Consider the following 24,443-nt stretch of genomic DNA (forward strand, 5'->3'; position numbering starts at 1 on the left):
TTTATACATATCTAAGAAACACTACCTCAAAATATTTTTGGTAGAATTTACCATGTTGTCAAGCTAATTCATATCATTTGACTGCAATAATTAATGTTTACATATATATCTAGGCGTTTTCACCTTGTCTAAACAACACCAGGTGTAGCGCATACAAACAAAGAAATACGCCTTTTTCCCGAAGAAGAAATATGTCGAAAAAGTGTTATTTCAGCGTTTAATCCTTTGTTGACTTAAAAACTTGCAGTAACGAAACGTTCTCTGAACATTGGACATCTCTAGCGAGAAATGTCAAAAAGTAAAAAAAAGCAAACATTTTAGTCATTCCTCTTCCATTTCTGGAATTATGCTATTGCTGTCTCACTCGCACTCGAGAGACTTGTATAATACTATCCTGCTGTCATTACGAAAACTCGCCATTACATAGACAAAAAAGGGATAATTGTGCCTGTGTGTATCTGTGGCATTAATGACTGATGTCATCGTCTTGATCATCGTTATTTTCCTTCGTATTGTGGTGTTTATTTAATTACTGGAATCATTTCCGTCATCAATTTCTTGTAAAAGTTGGTACAGATATTTCTGTTCGTTTTTACTACCCAAGTGCATCAAGGCTCGAGGACATTGCGGTAGGTTAACAGTTGCACCAACGCAAATTGTTACTTTATTGTTCCTATTCATTGCACCTTGCGTGGGATGTTGACCATTTCACATATATTATAATTCTCGATAATGTTGTGAACGATAAACATGTTTGTGGCCAGTTAGATCTCAACTGTAATTAAATTAGCATAGACTTACACATACATAATATCTTGTCATAATTTTACTGCAGTCAGTCACCAATATATAATTTTGTACTTTCAGGTGAGACCATGTGAGAACTTTTAATAATATAAACTAGTTTGGGAATAGTGAAAACAGTGTAGTACCATGTCAGGTACGGAGCAAAATATAGTGAACTCAATGCAGCAATTATCCGTGCAACCAAATAACAGTGGTCATACTGAGAAACCAACGCAAGTAGTTACTCCTGCTGTGAACAGAAGTCAACAGCCATCAGCAGCCAAGGTAACTCCTGTAAAAGCAAACACAGTCTCCCCTGCTATTGCTACAATAGATAGACTCTTGAGTCTGGGAGCCAATATTCCCCCTCCTCCACCAGTAATCACAAGATCCTCAGACATGGATCCACATACTATGGAACAGTTGAGAGCTGTGAAAGAGCTTCTCACAGCACAGGAGGAAGAAGCACAGAACCTCAGGGATATCAATCATGAGCTGAGGGATAGATTAGAAGAATGTGAAACAAAAATCAAGAAGTTAACTGAGCAGAATGAAGAATATGCAGAGAAAGAAAAGAATCTCTCACAGAGAGTGGCCGAAAAAGTACGAAACAATAAACAAATGAGTGTTGTCATGGAAGAATATGAGCGAACTATTTCTTCTCTTATTGGGGAACGTGAAGCAGAATCCAAGAGGTGGGTGGAAGAGAGGTCTAATCTTGTAAGAGAACGAGATGATGCTGCCGCTCACTTAGCCTCAATGGAACATGCTTTTAATGATGTTCATACGAAATATGAAAGGTGTAAGGTCATTATACAAGGATACAAGTGTAATGAAGAAACTTTGAAGAGAACTGTTGAGGAAAATAATGATGCAATTCAAAAACTGGAGGCAAGGTATGAAACCTTGCGACAACATGCCATGCAACAACTCAACAAGGCCAATGCAGAGCTCGACTCTGTCAAGAAGGCTCATCAAGCTGAAGTTTTAAAACTGAATGCCATGCTTAAGAAGAGTGAAGTTCATGCATCTTCTCTGCAGGAATCACTGGCACAGAAGATAAAAGATAATGAGGAACTCACAGCTATCTGTGATGAGTTGATCAATAAGGTTGGTTAATAGTATTCCAATCACTCGATACTTATACTTAATAACTTTCATTTACATTAACTAACATGCATTTTGTATTTATGCGGTTGACTGTAATGTACTTTGTGTAATATCATCATTACACAATAATTGTGAACATACTTAAATGAAGCTAGTACTGTTACCAATATTCAGAAATTAATAATTATTTTTTATATAACAGTATGTAGTTAATAATTTTAATGTACTGTGCAATCACTTCTCTGTTTTTATTTTGTACAATTTTTATATAATTATAAGTCTAAGATTTTACTACCTTGTGACATTTGAAGTGAAATTTTGTTTTTTTAATTTCTATTTTATTGGTGCCTGACTATGATTGTATTGTGTGCATGTAATGTGCTCATATAGAATTGTCATAGAAGTAATTATTAATACCATTATGGAAAGCCTATGAGTATTGGACCATGCTTTTGTACTATTTATAATGAATTTCTGGTAAATTATTTTCATCAAATAATGAATAATTTGTAAACTTATCCAAAGATATGGTTACAGTCTGGTGTATATCTGGCTGTCCTCACAGAGGACTGTGCTCAGCATATGATTGATGTATGGTTATTAACTACTTCATTAGTTTCATCTGACTAAACCCTAGCTGCCATATTTAATTTTGAAATTTTCTTTATGTATAAAAGCGTAGATATATGAAGCTATAAGCGTGCTTGAGATATAATTTAAACAATTAACTTTGATATTATTGTTTATGGTTAGTATTAGCTGGTAAAACTATCAGCACTTGCAGAACTAATAGTTTTTGTTCCTCTAGTCTTTGATCTTTACAGATTTCACTGCACCTACTCATTTATTTTATATAAAAACTTTGTAAAAATATACTAGTAGATTCAGTAATAGCTGCTGGAAGAGCAATAATTTTATAAGGAACCCCACATAAACTGCTTATATTTGCTAAAATGATCATTCAAGGGAAACATACTTTCACACAATTGCTTTTCAGCATATTATAAGTTAAGTTGTGAAAAGCAAATACCAAAAAAATAAATAAGTCATTTAAAATAATAGGCAAGAATTGGACTTACAATTAGGTTTATTTATTTAATGTACATGAGTATTTGAAACTTAGACATTAGTATGTGCCTTTTGAAATTAAATCTTCACCATCCATATCCATTCAGTCCATGATTTGATACTCATAAAATAACTAGACACCTAAAAATTCTAGAGATACATATTTCCTACTGGTATTAGCATATTGGCAGTGAGCTAGTAAATTTTTATTCCAATTGAGGTTTTATCGTTTGGTTTTCCTGGAGGAGGTAATATCAATTAACCCTACTAAAAATTTAGTATCATAACACATTCAACATTCCACAATATTATTTTTGTAGATTTTATAACCCTAATATAACCTGGCGCTTGTGCAATAGTGCAGTCAATTATAAATTAATCTCATTGTCATCAACATTACATCTCATGACAACTCATCCCACTTAGCCTGAACACTACCCAAAAATGTTGTTTTGTCTAGAATAAGCATAATTTAGTTATTATTTACTACTACATATTTTTTTATAACTATGATTTTTTCGCATAAATTAACTGCAATTTATTCATATGAATAGAATGAAAAAATAAATTGTTTCCTTTTGTACATGGTTACTATTTATTTCAACACTTTCCAAAATGCTTTAGAATCCTTTTAATTTATTCATACTCACTAGCATTCAAGAGGGTGATCAATACAAAATAAGTTTGTTTTATTAATAGTATATTTACAGGTTTTCAAAACATTATCATTAGTTAACACTTAGCTACAAAACTAAATATTTGTTTGGAAGACTATACAATTATAAAACTGATTATAGAACACAACACATTTATTTCTTTAACATTTTGATAATTCAGGACTTTTTCTTTAAAAACTTATATGTGTCCTTACTAACTAAATAACTGATAGCTGAAACAACAGTAGATGCAGCGGTTACTCCACACAAGGCTTGCAGTGCTGGGTGGTCTACATAGCCAAACACAGGAGAGGCTAATGTTGTGCCCACCTGAAACAATATCAATAAAATTATTGATATCTGATTTATAAAAATGTAAAAAAAATAGTGGGTCATACTGAAGCGCAATTAGTAGAGCACATTAAAAATTTTCGAAATAATTATTTCGTAGTTCCAGTAATACAAGGTTAAATAGATATTTTTTTTATAAATATAAATAAAAAATAAACTCACCAAAAGTAATTGTATAGCTGTGTTGACTTTGCTAATTAATGTAGGTGCAAGTTGAGCAGTTGCATGAGTCACATCAAAGTACCTGCTCAAGGTTCTCTGTAAGGTAAGGCCAAGGTAAGCTTCATTACATATTCAATTATAACAAGTCTTGTTAATATTTATAAAGTATTTTTATATTCCTTATAAAATTGTATGTGTACATTGTTGAAGGTTAAGCAACCTTTAATGCAATCAGTCTGTGGATGCTTATATATAGAACACATCTACCCAAGTAATATTGAAGTGGAATTTCCTTATTACTGTTGTCTTAATATACTCAATTATGTACCTAATTTTACCGTATTTACCTAATTTATCCCTAAGCTAGCTAGCTAGCCCTAGCTTACTAAATCCCACTTATGAGATCTTTTTGAAACTGTATGTTAAGTGATAACTTTTATTGTGAGAATGAAACTTACATGGCAATTTAATGAAACAATTGAAAAGATTTTGTTTTCAAATAATACTTACAGGGGGTGGTAAGCTCATGTATCTGATGACAAATCCAGCAACAACTAGTGCCAGATCTCTGCCCACTATGAGCAATGTGAGAGAGAGAGGTATTAGGTTCTGATATGTAAGAGAGACAAACAGAGTAGCTATCAGCACTTTGTCAGCCATTGGGTCCAAGAATGAGCCCATCTTTGTTGATTGTCCTTTCCAATTCCTTGCTATCCATCCATCCAACTGGAATTAAACATACATACATGCTTTATTTCATTTTATTTCCCAAATGAGTAGGGAGAGACCAAAGAACACCACTTGTTAGGGCTCAATTTGTAATCCTTGTCCAATTATTCATATTGTTATCTTTATTTGTTTTCAGTATGATAAATGGAAGAGAGGTCATTGCCTTGCAGAGGGTAACACTTAATGGTTCTGGTGGTTAAATGTTTATAAAAATGTTACATAATTCTTGTCTTACTGAAACATTGTGAAAGTTCTGATTAGTAATACTGTGCTTTGAGTTTATTGATAGAGACAAAATACTGTATAACCAATCAGAACTAGGACAATGTATATTAATAGGTAAGGAAGTCATGTATTAGAAAAGTAGAATCACTACTTGACTGAACTTTAATCAATTTAGGACTTATAACCCAAGACTTATCCCAGATTGTACTTTTTAACTATATCCTTCCATTCCAAAAGTAGACATATTGTAACATTCTATTAATAGGTACAGAAAACTATAAAAACCACTAAATGATAATTATATTATTAAAATGGTATAGTTAATCTGTACAGTCAAACAATTCAAGAATTAAAATAAATAATGTGTATTAAGACTTACCAGGTCAGTGACCCCAGCGAATACTAGTAAACCTAGTGCCAAGTTATAGTGTTCCTGAAATATTGTGTACCCCAAATATGGAGACATTGCTATTCTAGTGAAACATAGTATATTTGGTATTGTGTATACATTCTCTTTCTGAAAAATAAACATTTTATTAGTAAACATACATGTTGTTATTTGTTTTTTTTACAGTAGTAACTATATATTATCTGCAACCATTAATACTATTATCTACAAACTTGCCTAAGGCTCATGTTTAGACAATTCTCATATTGATCTAATATAAATGTTTGATCAATACAAATCTTTGATACATACATATATGCAACATACTTTTAAATTATGCAAGTTAATTAACCAAAAAAAGACAAACTAAACATGAAATGTTGTTGGTTGACCAGATATTTACCTCTACAACTTCTTCAATTCTTTCTTTTACTTTAGCTTTAGTTTCAAGAATGTCCTTTAAAATGTATTCTTTTTTTACTTTGAGCTTATGACCTGTTAGTTCTTTTTGTTGTTTGATGTCTCTCACGATCTCTTCACCCTTCTGTCTTATTCTATGTTCGGTATCTTTCAGCTGTTCCTTCTTATGTGCCAAGGCATCTTTGAGAGCGTGCGTCTTCTTCTCTAAGGTTATGAATTGTTTTTTATCGTCAGACGAGTACTGACATGATATAACCGACAGATTTACTGGATATCTAATATGCCGTCGTCTATTTGAAAGAATTGTTACGTATTCTCGAACAGAGATAGTATAATCGTGGGCCGTAATAGGCCGGTATAAAAGTGAGACATGTTTTATAAAGTTACATCTCGACAATAGTTTCATAATCACTGTTTGCTCAAGGCTGGTGCACAAAATATTTCAAAAATAACTCATTTATTCTGAAGTTAGTAAACTACGTATGTAGTTAAAAATGTGTTTTTATCAATACTGAACCGAAATAAAAACTTGCAGCCTGACATGTAATACAACATGGCATGTCACTTGGCCTCCTGTCAAATGTCAGTAGTGTCAAAAACGACAGTAATTTAGTGTTGCACTCGTTAATATTCTTTGTATTTTTAAGTAACCGTTTTTCAGCCTTAAAAATATCCCAAATAGTTTATATAATAAGAGCATTATTTAACCACTCATTTGGCCATTTATTATTATGTATTATATTCAGAACTATTTAGGTATTTATGCAAAAGTCTTTAATGCCGTGATGAGATTCTATAAAGATAGTGATGTTCTATAAATATAGTTATTTATTGATATTTATGTCCCTTAGCAAGGTAATCTGTAGGTAGGCAATAAAAGGTTTCCTTGTTTTGGTAAGTAAGTAACAGCCTAGGTATGTAAAAACCTAAGTAATAATAAGGGTGATAACTGATAAGTATAAAAATAATAATAGGTTACCTATACAACTATAATAAATAATTAATATAATACTTATTACGCGACATTTGTTATAGTATATTTGAAAAGACCTCAAACAAATTAAGTTCTCGCTTTATATTAGGTATAATAATAGAATGATCCATACATTTATCCGTCTTGAAATCAATAAAAACAGAATGGTCACAAAAATACACTTTGACATATTTTTGGACTTCACTAGTGCCAATGTAAAGTGAAGTAAAGTCTGTGCTTTGTTGATGTCTGTTGTGTTATAATTTTTATTCGAGTTACCTGTGCTTCATTCGAATGTTGTGAGTTTTTCGAATCAGCAAGTAGAATTTTACATAATATGTTCCCTCGTATTCAATAACTTGTGATTGCGTACAAAGTTGTTACTACAATATATGTGCAAGATTATGTAGGAGGTAAATTATCTATTTTTGTTTTATGTGTATCCCTAGAAGTTTTCTGTTTATTTACCTAGTGCTATTTATTTTGATTCTGATGGAACAATAGAATTAAACTTCTTTGTGATAATCAGATGTTTGTTAAAGTAATAATTTGTATAGTTTGTAACAATCAAAATAGAATAACATTTTCAACCTAATTTATGAAATTTATTACCCTTTGGTCTACATGCATGTATATAGGACGTGTAGTCGCAACGCTAAATAATAGGTAACAGAGTAAGACATTTCTAGTCGAGATATTTTTCTGAAAAGTCCAATAAGAAATACAAAACTATAAAACTATGTATATATTTCAATGTTTTGTTCATTGTGTGTAGTGTTTACTGCAATAGTGTGTATATTAGTGCTACCTCATAGTAACAAATGATTGGAGGATGTCAATGACTTGTGACCCAGGGGTTGCACGGCATTGATAACACGACATAATTATTTGTTTACTTAACAAGGTAGTTTGTTATGTTTATCAGCCATTATATAAGCACTACCTATAACACAATTGCTGTAGAAATTTGTTAAATAATACTTTTGAAAATGATTAGAATGATGGGGTTGGCTGTGACTAGTTAAACAAATACTAAATAAAATATTACTTGAGTTATTAAAACCTTTGCATTAAAGACCTTTGTCTTAATGTAAACAGATAAATATCTAGTATCTAAGTAAAGAGTAAGGGACTAACTAAATGAATACTTTAAATTAATGTCTAGTAAGATTAACATGTAAAACATAAATTTGGCCACTGCAGTTATTTATCAATAACAATTGAAAAATATAGAAGTTTTTTCTAGTCTTTGTTATTGTTTAGCTTGATACAACTTGATGTCCGTCTTAATAATAATCGTTTTATTTACTTTTAGGAACAGAAAATAAATCAAAATGAAGGAAGAGGAATTAATGTATATAGTAAAACTGCTTGATAAATTGACTGCTGAAATATATGATGTAAGTAAAACTATATTACATTTTTCTGTGGAGAATAAAATTAAAACTAAAATCATCTTTATATTTAACATTAATTTGTTTGTTGTTCCCAGGAAATCATACAAATATATTATGACTTAGAAGAATCAAAACCCTGTCAAGAATTTAGTAATGAAACATTGGAATTTTTCAAAAGTAATTTAAAACTTAATCCAGTTACGACAGTGACTATACTGTCATACATACAACAACATGCTTCAAAAGATGACCCAAACATAGACAAAATACAAGTGCTATATCTAGACTGTTTGAAAAATGAACTGAATGAGTCCAACTCTATTGACAGACTTATAACACTGATATCATTAGTGAGATGGAACAACAATTTCATGCCTCAGTTCATAAACCAAATACTGCAACATATTTCTGAAGAAAGTTTTAAACAGTATAGAAAGCAGATTTTGCTTAGTCTCATTCCTCATGAGAAGCCAGAGTTGCTGCATGTCACTTCAGACTTTATCCAGAAGAATGAACCACAGAGAGAATTCAGGTTGACACCAGAGTATATGCTAGAACTATGCTACCAGGACAGAACACACTGGCTGTTGAAAGCAGCACAGGTTTACAAACAACAACTCCATGACATGAAAAATGTAACATTCAAGATCAATAATTTTACAAAACAGATACTTATTATGGTGCTTATTGATCTCACCAACAGTCCTGAAACCTTTGATCTGACCTCTCTTGTGCACCAGCTTAGCAACATATTCTCCATTCTCGACACATACACTACTGCTGATGACCAACTACAGTTCTACATAACTGAAGTAAAGAGAGAATTGACTATTATAAAGTTTTGTTTAGAAAACAATTGTAAAATTATGACAACTTCTATATTCAGTCAAGTTTTGGCACAGAGTGCTCTAGCTGTGATATCTCAAGTGTGTAGGCTTTCGAAAGTAGATAGGTATAAAGTTTCTAGACTTTTAAATACAAACAATGATTTTATTGGTGAGCTGAAAATGTTGAAAAACAAAGCCAATAATAGAAGTATCGAAAAATGTGGCTCCCATTGGGACGTAATGACTTACAACAGTTACTGTGCAATTACGAAAATAATTGATACAATAGTCAACTCATCTGAAGGAGTTGAAGATTCACAGGACACTGTGTCATCTTTAGATGAACTAAAACGTCTGGTTTTATCAATACAACCTCTACAGAGCTGCATAGAAGTCATAGAAAATATATTTTCATGTCTTTTCCTACGATATGAATATTTTTCGTGTCACGAACATAGCCAAGATTTTCCATGTGGTGCCCATTCTGATTGTTCATACTTCTATTCTAAGAAGCAGACTAAGAATTCAAAAAGTAGTGGCAGTAGCAATGCAGGGTTCATGTGTAATTCTTATACGACACAATTGGTGTTGAACACTTTAAAATTGTGTTTGGAGAAGTTGGAAGAAAAACAGGAAGCAGAGGATGGGGAGCAGGAGATTTCCATAAGACTGAAGAAGCTGGTGAAAGTGGTGAACCACTCTATATGGAAGCTACAATTAGTGTCGACTCTCTCCCCTGACACTAGTCCGTTGCCGCTGAAGCTGTGTTTAGATTACGTAGAAGTAGACGAGAGCAGCGAGGACGAAGCCCGAGAGTTGGACTTGAAAGCTTTTAGGAAAAAGCCAAAAACTAGGAGGAGAAATAATAATGCTAAACATGAAGATCAAGTTATGTTTGCGTCTACCGTTTCAGACGAAAGTAAGTGATGTCAAATCACATGACCCTTTTTCAATCATGTTTTAAAGTTAATACTTACTTTGATTTAAAATTTCAGCGTACACATCGAAGAAAGGCAACAGCATCGACTTCATATCTATAATGCTGGCGAAACCGACAAGCCTCGTTGCGTTGGCGCTTTACCATAATGACTTCTCCAAAGCTAACCAGATTTTAGAGGTAAGGAACACTTGCACACCTATTTAAAATTATGATCATGTTTTGGTAACATTTTATTCTAAAAGACTCGTTTTTTTTTCCTTTTTTATTGCTTTTTAACAAAGACAGAGCAATTCCATATTAAATCATTTATTTAATAGTTTATAATATTTTAATGAAATGTTCGAATTCTTCATAAGTTTCTATCTCTCGTTCAGTGGGTTCGTAGTGGACTTCGCCGTTCTTAGTTTTGAACAGGCCAGGCGGGTTCTGTATGAGATATTTCTTTGCTTCTTCAATAGTTTGTCGAGGTTTAAAAAACTTGCAGAACAAACAACAGCAGCACCAACCTGCAAAACTGTATTTTTTACACTAGAACATGTAATTTGGTACTCGATCCTATTCTAAAGAAGCTGCCAATTAATATATTTATTTTTTTAGGATTCGGTTTAGCAGCAGGTATTAGCATTTACACGGGCACAATGCAGTATTGTGTGAACATTGTTCTAAGAATGACCTCAGTCATTACTGACGGATAGCAAGGTCCTTGCCAACTTGGTCAGACCGAATCACATCAGCAGTGAATCATAAGTGATCACTAAAATTGTCCAGAAATAAAAATAAAAAGCTATAAGAATCCTTGACAGCTGTGAATTAAGAACTAATTTACACTTTTGTTTGTTTAGGTATTATTTTGACCTTGTTAGAAGATCGACTTGCTCAGATTATGTTATTTGTTATTTGTGATCGTAATCAATATTGATTTGTGTCATTACAATGTAGTATTTACTTTAGGTATAGAGGTTGTAAGAGAATATTGTTTGGGTTATGACTACCGTGTGCTCTGCACAGGTTATCAGGTTCGGGGTCGGCAGATGTTTAGCGACTACATTGTGTAAAATACGTGCGCTGATTACGTACTCACTCTAGATAAGCAAGAAGTTGTTTCGGACCTAGATGTCTATGGAATCTATTGAAATGTTGTAGCTACTTCATGATAGGGCTTAATTAAAATCTGGTTTATTCGTACCGCAAAATCGAAAACGGGTTCTAAAGATTTTATTATTACTTGTACGGTTCTCCTTCCCAAATGCTATAGTCGTCTACATTAAATTATTGTCTACCTAGGTCCTAGGTACAAGATAGATGCTTTACAAGTATACCTACCCAGGCTCTTTACTTTCAAACTAGGCTAGTGCAAAACAACGCCTTAGGGTGCGTCCACATCTGGCGAACGTGCCGCGAATGTGCAGCTCGCAAGCCGTTTGCGAGCTGCGCGCGTGCAGTCACGGCAATAGTTTGGTGCGCCTCTTTAGCGCAACTCATACAAGGCTCGTATAAAGGCGTGCGCGCGGCGCGCGATCTGCGCGTACTCAATCCTCGCGCTTACAGTTCCATTTACTGGCTCAGTACTTTCGAAGATGTCGGACGACACTAGTGCTTTTAATATAATTGCTGCATCATTAGCTATTATATTACTGATAAAAAGGAAAAAAAAAGAGACAACGGCGTTGGCGGGTAAGTTAGGGGTGCGGGGATTGAGACGCGGGTGGAAGGAAGACGCGAGCCGCTAGCGCGCCGCCCGCGCGCTGATCGCGTACGGCGCTTAGGTTGCGCGTGAACTGCGCGCGGGCGGCGCAGGAGCGGCGCTCGAACAAAATTGTACGCGCGCAGCTCGCAAACGGCTCGCGAGCTGCACATTCGCGGCACATTCGCCAGATGTGGACGCACCCTAAGATATTTGACTAAGCTTTTGAACAAAGAACTCTGTTGATATTATATTACCTCTCGTGCACCATAAAGGCACAGCCACAATCAGATACACTAAGAACCATATTCCGAAGATCCTCCAAAGTCGAGCTACAACATCTTTTGTAGGTTGACCTTTATAATCGTCCATTAGGTTTTTGATCGCTTGCAATCCGATACTTCTGTTATTGTTTTGATTGTTTAGCAGAAGTATTCTTTTAAGAGAGCTGATTATACCGTATTCTGGGTCAAACATCTTTGGATCGTCTGCGGGAGAAAGAAAAATACATCGACATTATACAAAAAGTTTATAGCTCAATCTATTACTGTCCTACCGTGTGAATCGGATATCCTCTTTTCATAGCCCTTAAATCGCGCACTCCACCAGGCTGGTTAATTCTCTTTAGCTAACTCTGGATTTAAGATAACCCATTTTATTAATAACGCGTAAAAAAAATATGAGACTCGTTCAGACAGGAATTTGATAAACGTAACCATACTGGTTCAATTTAATTGGGTTAGGGGCCACACGACACCACAATCATTACTTGGTAAGTGGCTCCCAATCTAACCTGATTGAACTGAGGGGCGACCACGAAACATTATCGACTATCGAGTTGCTATCTTCGTATTAAAAAAAACTTTAACTTAAAGAGATAATATAATAACTTAGAGAGAAAATAATCATACTTTTTTTCTATAGTTTTTAGAGGCATTCGGTCTCGCAACCGATGTCTTACGAAATAAAATTGGTAAGACGGTAAAAAGATAAAGACAGAAATAGTTGTTTAACTTGAGTTCACCTCACCTGATTTATGCAACGTTTGATTGTCATTTTGTTCATAGTATTCGTTGAGTAGATCTTTATAATTGTATTCTATTTCGTTTTCTTTCGCTATTTCTCTCTTGTAGATCGCGTGAGTGGCAGTAAGCTGGGGAATATATTAAAATACTCGTCAATTATTTCCATAATCACATAATAATCACAATATCAGCTGTTCAACAGAAGTAGCTATTCTTTCTTTATTCATGAAGATCTACAATCCTGTATAGAGTTTTCTGAAAACTCTGCTTGCGCTATTTGAGCTAGATCAGAACCTTTGACCATAAATCATAATGAAATCATCTTACAGTACGAATAAATTTAGAGGTGCAAAAAAAAGTTCTATCGAAACAAAATAAAAACGCCCAGGCAAATATTGAAATACAAAGTTTATTCAATCTAATTCAATAAGCGTGAGTCTTAAACACTCTTTTCATAGTGTTTGCAGAGGGACACCTGTGACTATATTTGATACATGCGGTCATACCTACTATATTATTGGTATTGTCTAATAATGTCTGTACAAGTATGCAGACACTACCTGTTTATACAATAAAGAAACAAATATTATTTCTAAATAAAATAATGTTCTGTTTCAGATGTCAGTTTACCCTATTACAAAAGGAAAAACTGCATGAAAAAAAAAACAGTATTTATCCCTTGAATTCCCAATTTTATCGACCCGTATAGATTTCGTTATAAGTATAGGCATGACATAATGACATTTTTTAGTTTCCGTGTGTTTAAACCGAGACTAATCGCTAATGCTGAACTATGAAGTGTTGCCATGTAAAAAGACTTGAGTGGATTGCCACTTAGCTTATCAAAATCCAGATAAGTACACATAAAAGACCTGAAACGTTTAGGCTTTCTTTCTTCCGATGCTGTCGTTTCTCTCGTACATTAGACGAGCGTACGAATTTGCACGATGTACACTGCTCAGCGACGCTTACGTGCACAGCAATTTTTTCTACGTAATACGTAACCGACGTTGCGCTAGACCGTCGTACGTGGTCAATTCGGCTTTGTAGGAAGGGGGGCCCTAATCCCGGTCCGTGACTCCTGAGGACTATAGAAAAATAACGAAATACCTCTATTCATGTCTACTTACCAATGCCACTAAAGTAGTTAGTATCTTCTTGTGCCTCAAATCTGTGACCACGACTACAACAGGAGTTGAAGGTGTCATGTCTACCGTGTCTATAAACGAGTTCACATAACTTGTGGATTCTATAGTACTGTAGTAATCTATATTTGCTATTCTGTAATAAAATATTTAATTACTGACTAATATTTTCCTTATTTTAATTAGTTAAAAAAATAGGTCCATATTGGTAGATTGGTGTCGACTTATAAGCACAATTTGGAATACCCGTTCGACGTCCTAAAATAGGTTCTAAACCCGACCTTCCAGTTTATACCGGTCTATTAATGCGGGACTAATCGTATTGTTGTTCATACAGGAGGAAACTATTTGATGGCGATTCTAGATGCCAAATTTCATCAATAACACAGTATTTAGAAAATAATTAAAAAAAATATATTAAAGTAGCATTATTTCGACTTCTAAGAAACTATGTTGTAACGAAAGTCCCATAGACTAGTTAGGTACTTGGTCTTTTTCATAGCAGGCATTTTCCAACCAGCAACTTCTTTCGACGATCAGCCAGACAAACTATAAAAAATCTATCCGAATAAAATTAACGCTATCTTATTTATTGTGTAACGTTATGCCTATAAAAAGATATAACTGATTATTATTGTCTGTCTACATACTTGTTAAGTTCATCGAACTCCTGTTTCTTATCTAAAGTAAAGTTTTTCAGCTGGTTGCCATCAACCATCTCGTAATCGTCTTCGTTTATTATTATATCTATGTTGTAATCCGCACTGTTTTTAAATAACGAGTTATGCTTGTTACGTAGAACTAAACCTTGTGTATTCATAACAGTACATATTAGTATAAAGATCAACATTTTCTTAATCATTAAAATAACTGTTTACAATAATTAAAACTTTATGACAAGTACTTTTGATGACACTTGTCTATGCCAGAAAGTAGGTCTATGTGTAACATTCTAGTTTTCGCGGAGTTTATATATCCTATTTATTGTTGGAGGTCACATATATTTCTCGAATCTCCCCATTAGATGCCTACTTAGTTAATATCTTTCCGATCTAGATGCTAATTTTATGAACTGCCGTATCATACGAATATAATAGACTAAACGGAATATCCAGTAATTAGTTGTTATATTTCGTTTGTTTCAGATGTTCGATCTGGCTGACTCCGAAATCGCTACAGAAGTAACATTTACGGAGCAACTGCGTAACTTAATAGCTAAGATTAAGAACATAATATATTATAGAGATGACACGCGGTACCCGACCAAAGAACTGTCCGCTCTCTCCGTCGTGTCTACAGAAGTAATGGGCCTTGTTGAAGGGTTCCTAGCCTCCAATAGGGCACCAAACTCATTTGATATCATAGAGCTTGGTGCTCGCCACCCACACCTTCAACTGTACAATCACCAAAACGCTCCGTTCATCAACGCAGTCGACATATTACTAAGCAGTGGCCTCAATAGAGAAATCACCTATGGCCTAATAAACGTTGTCGAACGAAAACTTGCCGAAGTAAGGAGCTGCACCGATATAGCAGCAGTCAAGAAGACAAATTACATTCGCTTTGTTGAAGACATTGCTAGTGTCACGTTTGAAATCTTCGGAAATACTGAAAAATCTTTTAACTTTATCGACAATATCTGTGGACTGATTACTGACTGTCGTATTCCTATAAAACACAAAGAGTTTTGTAAATTGAACCAGCTGTCGAAGGAATTGAGGCAGTCGTGCGAAGACTTAGTAGATATAGTCAATCCAAAAGAATCTGTGGAACTAGATGCTAATTTGCTGCAGAGATATCATCAGATTTATATGAACGTAGTTGCTGCTTCAGACAAAGACCTGTGTAATATTTGTGAAGTGTCTCGTCAGGGCAGTAAAAAGGCCAGAACACCTTACTTAAGAATGTGTTACATGTACTGTAAGACAGTGTCTCAATTAGAACAAGAGGAAAATCGTTCCAATGAAGCTGGCACCGATGTTCCTTACTTCTCCGTGTTAGAGAGACAACTCCATGACATTTTTGGAAACATGATCAACAATAAAGAAATACCAGTTACGAATTTGGAACCTATCTGTAAAAAGTTAAATGTGAATCTGATACCAAAACTTATTCTGAACTTTTGTCCTTCGATCACTTTGTCTGGTCCTCAGAAGGAGGCTAGCGAAGAGAACTTTAATAACTTGCTTCACGTCGTTTATGACTTTAAGAATCCTGAAGAAAATTTGTTCTTGGATCCTGTGACTAACTTCGCTCCTTTACCGCGGTCACCTGACCCGCAATGTCTTACTTATGTAGTTATGCATAATTGGGTGTTAGCTCATATCATAAAGAAAATCCACACGTCTCCTAATGACAATAGCTTGCAACAGAGTATGGATGCTAGGACGAAATGCTTGAACAACTATATGGAGTTGGAACGGTTCAATTGTACCAAACATTTGTTTGGCAACAACAAGTACTTAGCTTCACTTCACACGACCGTCGATCTTGATAAACTGTTTTTGTTCATGCCGCAACTGATTGAATCTGGCAAAATTCTTAAATGCTTGAACATTATTGATTTTTTATCAGAGCGTCAATTGATGTGTAGTGCGAATTTGTCCAATTTGAGAGACTTGATTCTATTCAAACTTGCGACTAATCCTAAAATACCCAATAATTCTAAATATTGCCAGTATCTCAAATGCCCTGAATTGAAAATGGACCTAATTCTTAATAATTTGAGCGTGTGGCCAGCGGAAGGTGCTTTAGAAGTTCTAGATTATCTTCGTTTTCTGCTGAACCAAGATCTTTTAGATGAAAGATTATATGAGAGGTGCTCCGATTGGATTGTGAAAATACCTTTGTACGATCAGGTAATAAATTGAGGCAATTGAATAGTGTACTACGGGTTTATTGCCAATGTGTTTGTAACAAACTGCTTTGTGTTTATTTTCAGATAGCTGCTATAATGGGGTCTAATCACTGGTATAACATTTACGAGAGATCTATTGAAAATCCCGAAAGCGTTATCGAAGTTCTCATGGACAGTCAACAGGTAAATAACTTTAACTCCTTAGTATATGCTTTACACCTTTAATAGAAGGTGCTAAATTAAGAATGTTTTTTTTTATTTCAGTTTAAGCTGTGCCTAGAATGGGCAGACGCACACGAAGTTTCAGACAACATGAAGAATCTAATCGTTATGAATCTACTGAGACAAATGTTTGAGTATACAAACCAAGCAACACCCACCTTAGTTCACGAGCTTCTGCTACGACTCCCTACTTCACAAGCAATGGATCTCATACAAGACGAAATGTCCAAAGTCCGCAACGTAGAAATATTACAAGTTTGCGTAGACTTTATATCAGAAAACTCCTTCGATTGGAAGGCGTTTGAAAATATAAAGTTAGGCCTTCAGATAATGCTCGAAATTGACCCAAACTGGCGGCATATGTTTTGGGATTTGATAGAGAACCCGCTGTTAATGATCGAGCAGTTCCTAATGAACGCAAAGTTAGACGTGCTAGCTAACATCATAAACAAAATCGCTCCAAATCTGAAAAAAGATCCGAGCGGCGACAATCTCTATTACAACATTAAATCGATTGAAAGTTTAGTAATATCCAGAAACGCAGTAGACGCACTTCTAAGATTTTACGCCGAGAAAGCTTTAGACATGAAAAATCCTAGAAACGTATGTCCTGCACCACCGAAACCTTCCGATGATTCATTGTTACAGTCAATAGATTCTATTAATATCGAGGCGGCGAATAAGCCTTTTGTGATGCCAGAACAAGTGCCGAGTAAGGAACAATGGGCGGAGGACTATTCGGCAGACAGATGCATGTTATGCCGTACGTCTATCTTCTCTATGATAATTCGTAGACATCACTGTCGACGATGCGGCCGGCTCTGTTGCCATGCATGTTCGAGACACAGGATGCAAGTACCTACATACCCTAGCGGAGTAAAGTTCCGTGTTTGTGATGACTGTTACACTCAAACAATGAATCGTAAAGCGAACTCAGACCATGATAATATGATGCTCAGTAGTAACTCCGACTCGGCGGGCAGCGGGGTCACTTGCATGGACTGGTGCTTGTCTACCAATGCTAAAAGGAATGACGCAGTTAGAAACGAGTTTAGTTTCGAGTTTACACCCAATGTTACGTTATGTTTATCTATTATGAAGATGCATTCTATTAATTTGGACTATCCAAGGTAGGTCTCATTCTACCGTTTTGTAAAGGTTTTGGTTACTTTGTTATGCAATTATATTTATCTAATGTTTTGGTTTGTGTGTGCCAGGTTTCTTCTGGATCGTAGCGACGAGGTAGCACGTGAGTTGTCCAGCGGCGGTGATGCGCGACTTCTAGTGCGAGCTCGTCGGTCGCTACTGCTCGCCGCTGCTGAATTGTACTCTAGGACTCCGCAAGAATCTAGGTAAGTTCTGGGAATTAATTGTCTTTAATATAAACTTTCTTACCTCATAAGTTATAACTTTTTGCTCAATTTGTGTTACTTTGTATGATTATTCTGAGCTTTGTTTTATTAACAATGTTTCTAGTTTAAGCGCAAATATCTGTATACATGCACAAGTGTACATATTATGTATTCTAAGTGCACACGTATACATGCACGAGCGTGTACCCTAAAATCGTTTAACGGATGCCGCCACTGTAATAAAAAATGCGTTTTCAATTACTATGTGTTATTAAAAGCTGAAAGGCTAAGTTCAACGGTATAATAATTTGTGTCGTGTGTCAGGGGCGTGGTGGTGGCGGAGACGGGCGCGCTGCACGCGGCGCGGTGCCTGGCGCACGCGGACGCCATGGCCACGCTCGTCACGCACCAGGCGCACCACCTCGTGCCGCAGCAGGGCGCGCACCCCAGTACGTACCCCCGCTCCTCTCTCTCACGCGAAATTACACTAACAAACACACGGTCACACACCTTTCGCAAGTTCATAGCCGAGAGTAGGAATTCACTTTTGGGTCAATATATAAATTATCTGTATTCAGAATGGTTGTTTGGGAGGGAAAGTTACTACCTTTAGTTAAGGAGATGGGAATTTGGCTTACGTCATTTGTGGGAGTGTCAAGTACAAAAAGTCGACGGGCTAGAGTCTACAACATAGAACACACATAATCAATGCAACACATTCCATTCTTTTTAAAATCTTCTTCATTTTAATGCGTCAACATTTTCGTTCACAGGTCAAATAGTAAGATCTCTATTAGAAGCCGAGAAATGGGAACTAGCATTGGAAATAGCGACGAAATCCGGACTCCCTAGGAACAGTGTCTTAGCGGCTTGGGGCAAGGCATGTCTCAAAGCGGGCTGTTTCAAACAAGCTCGCGAGAAATTCGCACATTGTTTCAAGAACACTTTGAACGTATGCGCCGAAGTAACTGAAGATTGTGAATACGGGAGGGAGGCGTCAGAATCTCAGATCTTTAACAGAAGACTGCAAAGTATGAGGTATTCAGAGCGAACGAGTTCAATGTCCAGTGTACAGTCGGATGGACGGCCTCGGTCCAATCCTCCGTTGTTGAACGAAATCGTCAGCATGCTTGAAGATATGAACTACCCTGTTAACCAACAGCTGTTGAACAAAGCAGAATCTATTAAGGTAAGCACTTTTTGCCATTCCGATATCAATCTATACTAATCTATACTAATATTATAAAGCTGAAGAGTTTGTTTGTTTGTTTGTTTGAACGCGCTAATCTCAGGAACTACTGGTCCGATTTGAAAAATTCTTTCAGTGTTAGATAGTCCATTTATCGAGGAAGGTTATAGGCTATATATCATCACGCTACTACCAATTTGAACAGAGTACCAGCGAAAAATGTTACTAAAACGGGGAAAATTTTGACCCATTCTCTCTTATGTGACGCAAGCGAAGTTGCGCGGGTCAGCTAGTATGTTATACAAGAACAAGTTGTAACTGGTATATTCGTCTTTTACAGTCAACAAACGAGAAACTAACAACAATGAACACGAATAAAAAGAAGATCCAGTTGACCGAACCGGCGTTAAACATAATGCATACTCTAGCCAGTGTAAAAAAGATTAAGCAAGGAGACTACAGTGACTTCCAAACTGCCATCGTACAACCAAAGAAAAGCATAACACAAGGCTTACTTAGACGAAATAACAATCATAATGAACCAAAAGTAGACCATCAACATAAAAGACTAGACCCTTTCTTTTATAAAGAGTGTGTGTTTTATTTAACTAATTATGGTTCTCACGTAGCTAATATAGCGTTTTATATGAAGCATAGTAACCTCAGTGAAGTGATCCGGTACTGTTATGATAACTTAGTGGATAAGGAAACGTTCACCGACTCTGTTTATATGGAGTGCTTGAAGAAGGACAAAGTGAATGATCTGCTGAAAGCTATGAGCGATATCGACAGCACATTGGATATGTGGGCGGTGAGTATTTATTTTTGATCATAAACGTTTGGTAGTTAAAAATTAGATTTTCGTATTTTTTATGTCTTGCTTTTCTGGTTTTAATAAAGGATCGTGGGCTTCCTATACTCGAAGACTAAGGAAAGTCCGCCGTTTTTCATCCTGAAGTAATGTCGTTGTCTTTCATGTCAGTCTGGTCCAAATTGAGTTCAATATCTGCAACGTGAGCAGAGTGGGGCGAAACTAAGCGAATCAAAATTAAGCTATGATGCAATCTATCAAAATATTAAATTCAATCTCTTGGTCATGTCATACGGCATGTTATCGTCACGCCGTACGGCACCGCCCCTCTGGATTTCATTATATCTGTCCGAGGCGAAGCTGCGCGTTCATATATTTTATTACAGAAATATATTTAAAATTTTATTCTATCTAGAAACATTGTTCAACTCCGTTCGGCTCCGCTTAAAATGTTCGACTGACGAGGAGTTGTGATTTATCAATTCAGGGTCTGCTCCGCGTCGGCGACTTTAACGTTGGGTGGTAACACAGATGTATCATATACATCTGTGTTACCACCCAACAAACACAGATGTATATGATACATCTGTGTTACAACACAGATGTATCATATACATCTGTGTTTCTCGTGAATCTGTGTTATATTCTGAATGGAGCCCTATAATATTCTGCAGGAGTACATAATGCACATCTGCCGCACGCTGGAGATGAGCAAGCGGCTGGAGGCGCTGTACGCGGTGCAGTGCGGGTCGGCGCAGCACGCGCGCGCGGCGGCCACGTGCGCGCTGCTGTACGCCCGGCCCGCGCCCGCCGCCGCGCCGCCCTTCGCCGCGCTGCTCACGCGCCACCACCACCTCACCGCCGCGCTGCACCACCTGTCCCACTGCGTGCCACGACCTGTCAGTTAGTACCCACACCACACACTAATCATGGCGTGGCAACCCCTATGGTGTTGTCGAACTTCTATCTTAGCGTAAAATATTTTCTAGCGCTTTACATCTAACCACGGGTTTCCTAATTCGTTACCTATAATTCGTGATTCACATAACAGAATCCCTAATGAAAATAACTATTTATTTTACAGAAACGAGTGACACGAGATCCTTCCACTTCAACCTGGACAAGGTGACGATAGACAATCTCATGACGACGATCACGCGTCAGATCGAGTTGACGAAGTTCCTGGCGGCGTGCGAAGCGAACGGCAGGCTGACTGAGAAGGTGCTCAACGAAGCCATACCCATACAGGGTGCGAGGAAGGAGTCCGACTTCAGACCTCCCACGCTATTCGGATCGAACACTGATAAAATAAGGCTCGTTGCTGTTGTACTGGCGAGTGGACCAACTATTGAAGTGGGATTCGAACTAGCTTTCAAGTAAGCATCCAATTTTTTTAATTGACTATTTTACGATACTTACTTCTTATTAGTAAAATATTTTCTACGGCAGTCTTTTTTGCACTTTGGTACTGGTTGTGCTTACATTTAGACTTAATATAAACCTTTTATTTTTTTTCAGGATCATAACAGAACATAAGCTGGACTCCATGAATATTTATATTCACGTAGCAAGATTTTTGGTGCACGCTGATAGATTTATGGAGGTCAAGATATTAGCCAAATGTATAAGAGCATCCAAAGAAACTGCCGCAAGGTAACATCAAACATAATCTTTTATAGAATCTCACTAAGAATACTGGGAAAGTATAATATCGGCTGACTGTGCTGTTAGAAAATATTTTGAAATAAGTGACTAATCCTTAGTAAGCCTTAACTGCCATCTATTATAAAAGTTAAAGGCAAGGCTAACAATGACATAAAATAAATGAATTTATAATGATTAACATGGAAGAAAAGCAGCAAAAATAAACTGTACATAACTTAATTTCGTTGTAACGCCGTGAACTAGCTCATAAATATTATTATCTGTTGCAGTTAATATCCAATATGTTGAAAGAGGGAAAATACGTTGATTAATTTTTTTTTATTTATTTAATGGGTTTAATCGCTTAGCGATTATATCACCCAATAAAGTTTAACAAGGAAATGTAACAAAACAACAAAAAATAATTATTATTCTAATACATAAGAAATAAGTGCACCATATTACTACAATAACTGTTTATAGTGGCAGAACTGCAACCATTGACTAGGTAATTAAATAAATTGTACCAAATGTATTTTCAGCTTGATGAGCGACCAAGTATTGGAGTCGGGCGTGAGCGCGGTGGTGGCGAGATGCGAGTCGCGAGGACAGCTGTACGACGAACAAGCAGAGATTCTTATAGCAGACATACATAGTGTTACTATTAAGGTAATGAACGTTCAACTGTTAGCTTACATTATTAGTATATTACTATGTGTGGTCTTAATTGGATGAAAGCGAAAGAATGATGTGTATCTTATCAGTATCTTTCCCATAAAACGGGCCCTTGTAATAATTGTTTTCATTATACGGTGACGTCTGTCATTATCTATCGCCAATTACCTTGGTTTTGAAATTGTTAAAATAAATGTATTTTTGAAATATTTTTATCTACAAAGTACTTTAGTTTCAACTTTAAAAACAGCTGATTAATATTAGCCATCACATCTTAACTTTCTTTTAAGCCTTATAGGATATTAGTATCTAAAAGAAACCAGACAATGTAATCAGTGATGAACAATAATCTTTTTTATAAAAAATACTTAGTAAACATTTTATTTGTTTGTTTCCATGTATAATTTGGCTTATATCGCAGATATCGTGTTACTTGGTGTGTCGCAACGTGAGTAGCGCGTACATCCTGGCGGCGCGCCACGACCGCACCAACGACCTGCGCCGAGTGTTGCAGGAGGCAGAGCGACTCGGCAACGAACAAGTCAGGAATGCCTGCCTCAAACGACTCACCTCTAAGAACGTTTTATAAAAGACTCAAACACTTTTCCCCAATATTAAACGTTTAATATATGATAGGATACGGGAATTAATGGTAGGCGAATTTTGACTGAGTCAGCCTACGAAGATGGAGAGTGCAACCTGCGCCGAAAAGTTAGGTATTTCAAAGTAAAATACTTGTTTGCGTTAATTCCCGTATCATATTATGTATTAAATATGCTACATACGCGAAAGTTTATAGTTATTTTAATGTTATTGGCCTGTGTAGGTTAACCAAAAATTATTTTATGAAAATATTAATACAAAGTACTCAATCTTTATTTGTTAAATTATCATTAAATATACTTTAATTTTGTTGTTGAAATTGGACCTGATAGTGTTTGCATGATGTATGTACTCCCAATCAAAAGGGCTGGTTTTAGAGATGTTTGTTGTTATAAATGTTATTTGGTAGATGTCTGTATGTTATTCAATACACATATGTTTAAAATTATATTTAACTATAAGAAGTGGGAAGTAGGACTTAGTCACAATGCTATATGGCAATAAATTGTTTAATAAAGCGTCATATTTATATAAAATAATGAAATTTGACATTCATGTGTCCTTCTTATTGATACTGTAACATCATGTACTTACTGAATAATATCATTGGAGTAATAAGATAACACCAAAATCTTCGAATATCTTGCATTTCTGAAAAGTACAAACAATGCTTCACTTTAACATGTAACATTAAAAAGGAGCATGAATGATCAGTTCTTGACATTAAATTGCTATTTTTATACATTTATATAACAGTAACTTGGTGCAATAACATAGTCCTTGCATTTTCAAATGTGATATAACAACTTGCCTGTGAATCTTAATACTTTGGATTTTGCTGACTGATTTTCTACATAGCATGATGCCAGTATTATTTCTTTAGGATGTTCATATCGGAGGGTATAAAATATTATAAATAAAATCAATAAAGACGTAAACTATATTTTGATATATAATGAAAAGAATAAGTATAAAATATTAATGATTTCAGATATTATTTCATTTACTGTATTAATTACAAAATGTATTGGTCTCATATTGTGATATCATTGTAATTGTTAACACATAATCTTCATTCATATTATTCTATAAATAAATAAAAAAACCTTTATAAAAATCAAATGCATTTTTCATTAAACTAATATTACCATTCCATATACATTATCTGTAGAAGAAGATACCTCAAATGTTTTCAAAGGTAGCA

At 35.6% G+C, this 24,443-nt stretch overlaps 3 protein-coding genes across 3 annotated transcripts; 2 read left to right on the top strand and 1 right to left on the bottom strand.

The window, feature by feature from the left end:
- The first annotated feature begins 436 nt into the window (after nucleotides 1–436).
- On the top strand, nucleotides 437–3,547 carry LOC142980934 (transforming acidic coiled-coil-containing protein 3-like). Its single transcript, XM_076126552.1, has 2 exons — nucleotides 437–629; nucleotides 868–3,547. Exon 2 carries the CDS (start codon nucleotides 934–936, stop codon nucleotides 1,903–1,905), a length of 972 nt encoding a protein of 323 aa, XP_075982667.1. The 5' UTR covers nucleotides 437–629; nucleotides 868–933; the 3' UTR covers nucleotides 1,906–3,547.
- Nucleotides 3,548–3,647: 100 nt separating this feature from the next.
- On the bottom strand, nucleotides 3,648–6,460 carry CLS (cardiolipin synthase). Its single transcript, XM_076126551.1, has 5 exons — nucleotides 5,879–6,460; nucleotides 5,467–5,604; nucleotides 4,644–4,859; nucleotides 4,134–4,229; nucleotides 3,648–3,950 (listed from the first exon to the last, which is right to left on the bottom strand). The coding sequence occupies exons 1-5, from the start codon at nucleotides 6,299–6,301 to the stop codon at nucleotides 3,798–3,800; spliced, it is 1,026 nt and encodes a 341-aa protein (XP_075982666.1). The 5' UTR covers nucleotides 6,302–6,460; the 3' UTR covers nucleotides 3,648–3,797.
- A 615-nt stretch (nucleotides 6,461–7,075) lies between these two features.
- Nucleotides 7,076–24,348, top strand: Sptz (zinc finger FYVE-type containing 26 spastizin). Its single transcript, XM_076126451.1, has 16 exons — nucleotides 7,076–7,281; nucleotides 8,184–8,268; nucleotides 8,361–10,011; nucleotides 10,088–10,209; nucleotides 15,032–16,744; nucleotides 16,828–16,926; nucleotides 17,008–18,095; nucleotides 18,183–18,317; nucleotides 18,642–18,766; nucleotides 19,091–19,506; nucleotides 19,847–20,317; nucleotides 20,992–21,220; nucleotides 21,402–21,693; nucleotides 21,836–21,970; nucleotides 22,504–22,630; nucleotides 23,058–24,348. Exons 2-16 carry the CDS (start codon nucleotides 8,203–8,205, stop codon nucleotides 23,223–23,225), a joined length of 6,837 nt encoding a protein of 2,278 aa, XP_075982566.1. The 5' UTR covers nucleotides 7,076–7,281; nucleotides 8,184–8,202; the 3' UTR covers nucleotides 23,226–24,348.
- Nucleotides 24,349–24,443: the final 95 nt, after the last annotated feature.

This window comes from Anticarsia gemmatalis, chromosome 19 (genome assembly GCF_050436995.1).
Source record: "Anticarsia gemmatalis isolate Benzon Research Colony breed Stoneville strain chromosome 19, ilAntGemm2 primary, whole genome shotgun sequence".
Taxonomy (NCBI): domain Eukaryota; kingdom Metazoa; phylum Arthropoda; class Insecta; order Lepidoptera; family Erebidae; genus Anticarsia; species Anticarsia gemmatalis.

What these genes read in the sequence shown, in the direction of transcription:
- LOC142980934 (XM_076126552.1), top strand. Translation starts at nt 934, where the DNA reads ATGTCAGGTACGGAGCAAAATATAGTGAACTCAATGCAGCAATTATCC.
- CLS (XM_076126551.1), bottom strand. Translation starts at nt 6,301, where the DNA reads ATGAAACTATTGTCGAGATGTAACTTTATAAAACATGTCTCACTTTTA. An exon ending in ACATGAGCTTACCACCCCCT is followed by an intron (nt 4,230 to 4,643) that starts GTAAGTATTATT and finishes CTTACCTTACAG; the next exon opens with AGAACCTTGAGCAGGTACTT. An exon ending in CAGCTATACAATTACTTTTG is followed by an intron (nt 3,951 to 4,133) that starts GTGAGTTTATTT and finishes ATATTGTTTCAG; the next exon opens with GTGGGCACAACATTAGCCTC.
- Sptz (XM_076126451.1), top strand. Translation starts at nt 8,203, where the DNA reads ATGAAGGAAGAGGAATTAATGTATATAGTAAAACTGCTTGATAAATTG. An exon ending in AAGCTAACCAGATTTTAGAG is followed by an intron (nt 10,210 to 15,031) that starts GTAAGGAACACT and finishes CGTTTGTTTCAG; the next exon opens with ATGTTCGATCTGGCTGACTC. An exon ending in ATTAATTTGGACTATCCAAG is followed by an intron (nt 18,096 to 18,182) that starts GTAGGTCTCATT and finishes TGTGTGTGCCAG; the next exon opens with GTTTCTTCTGGATCGTAGCG.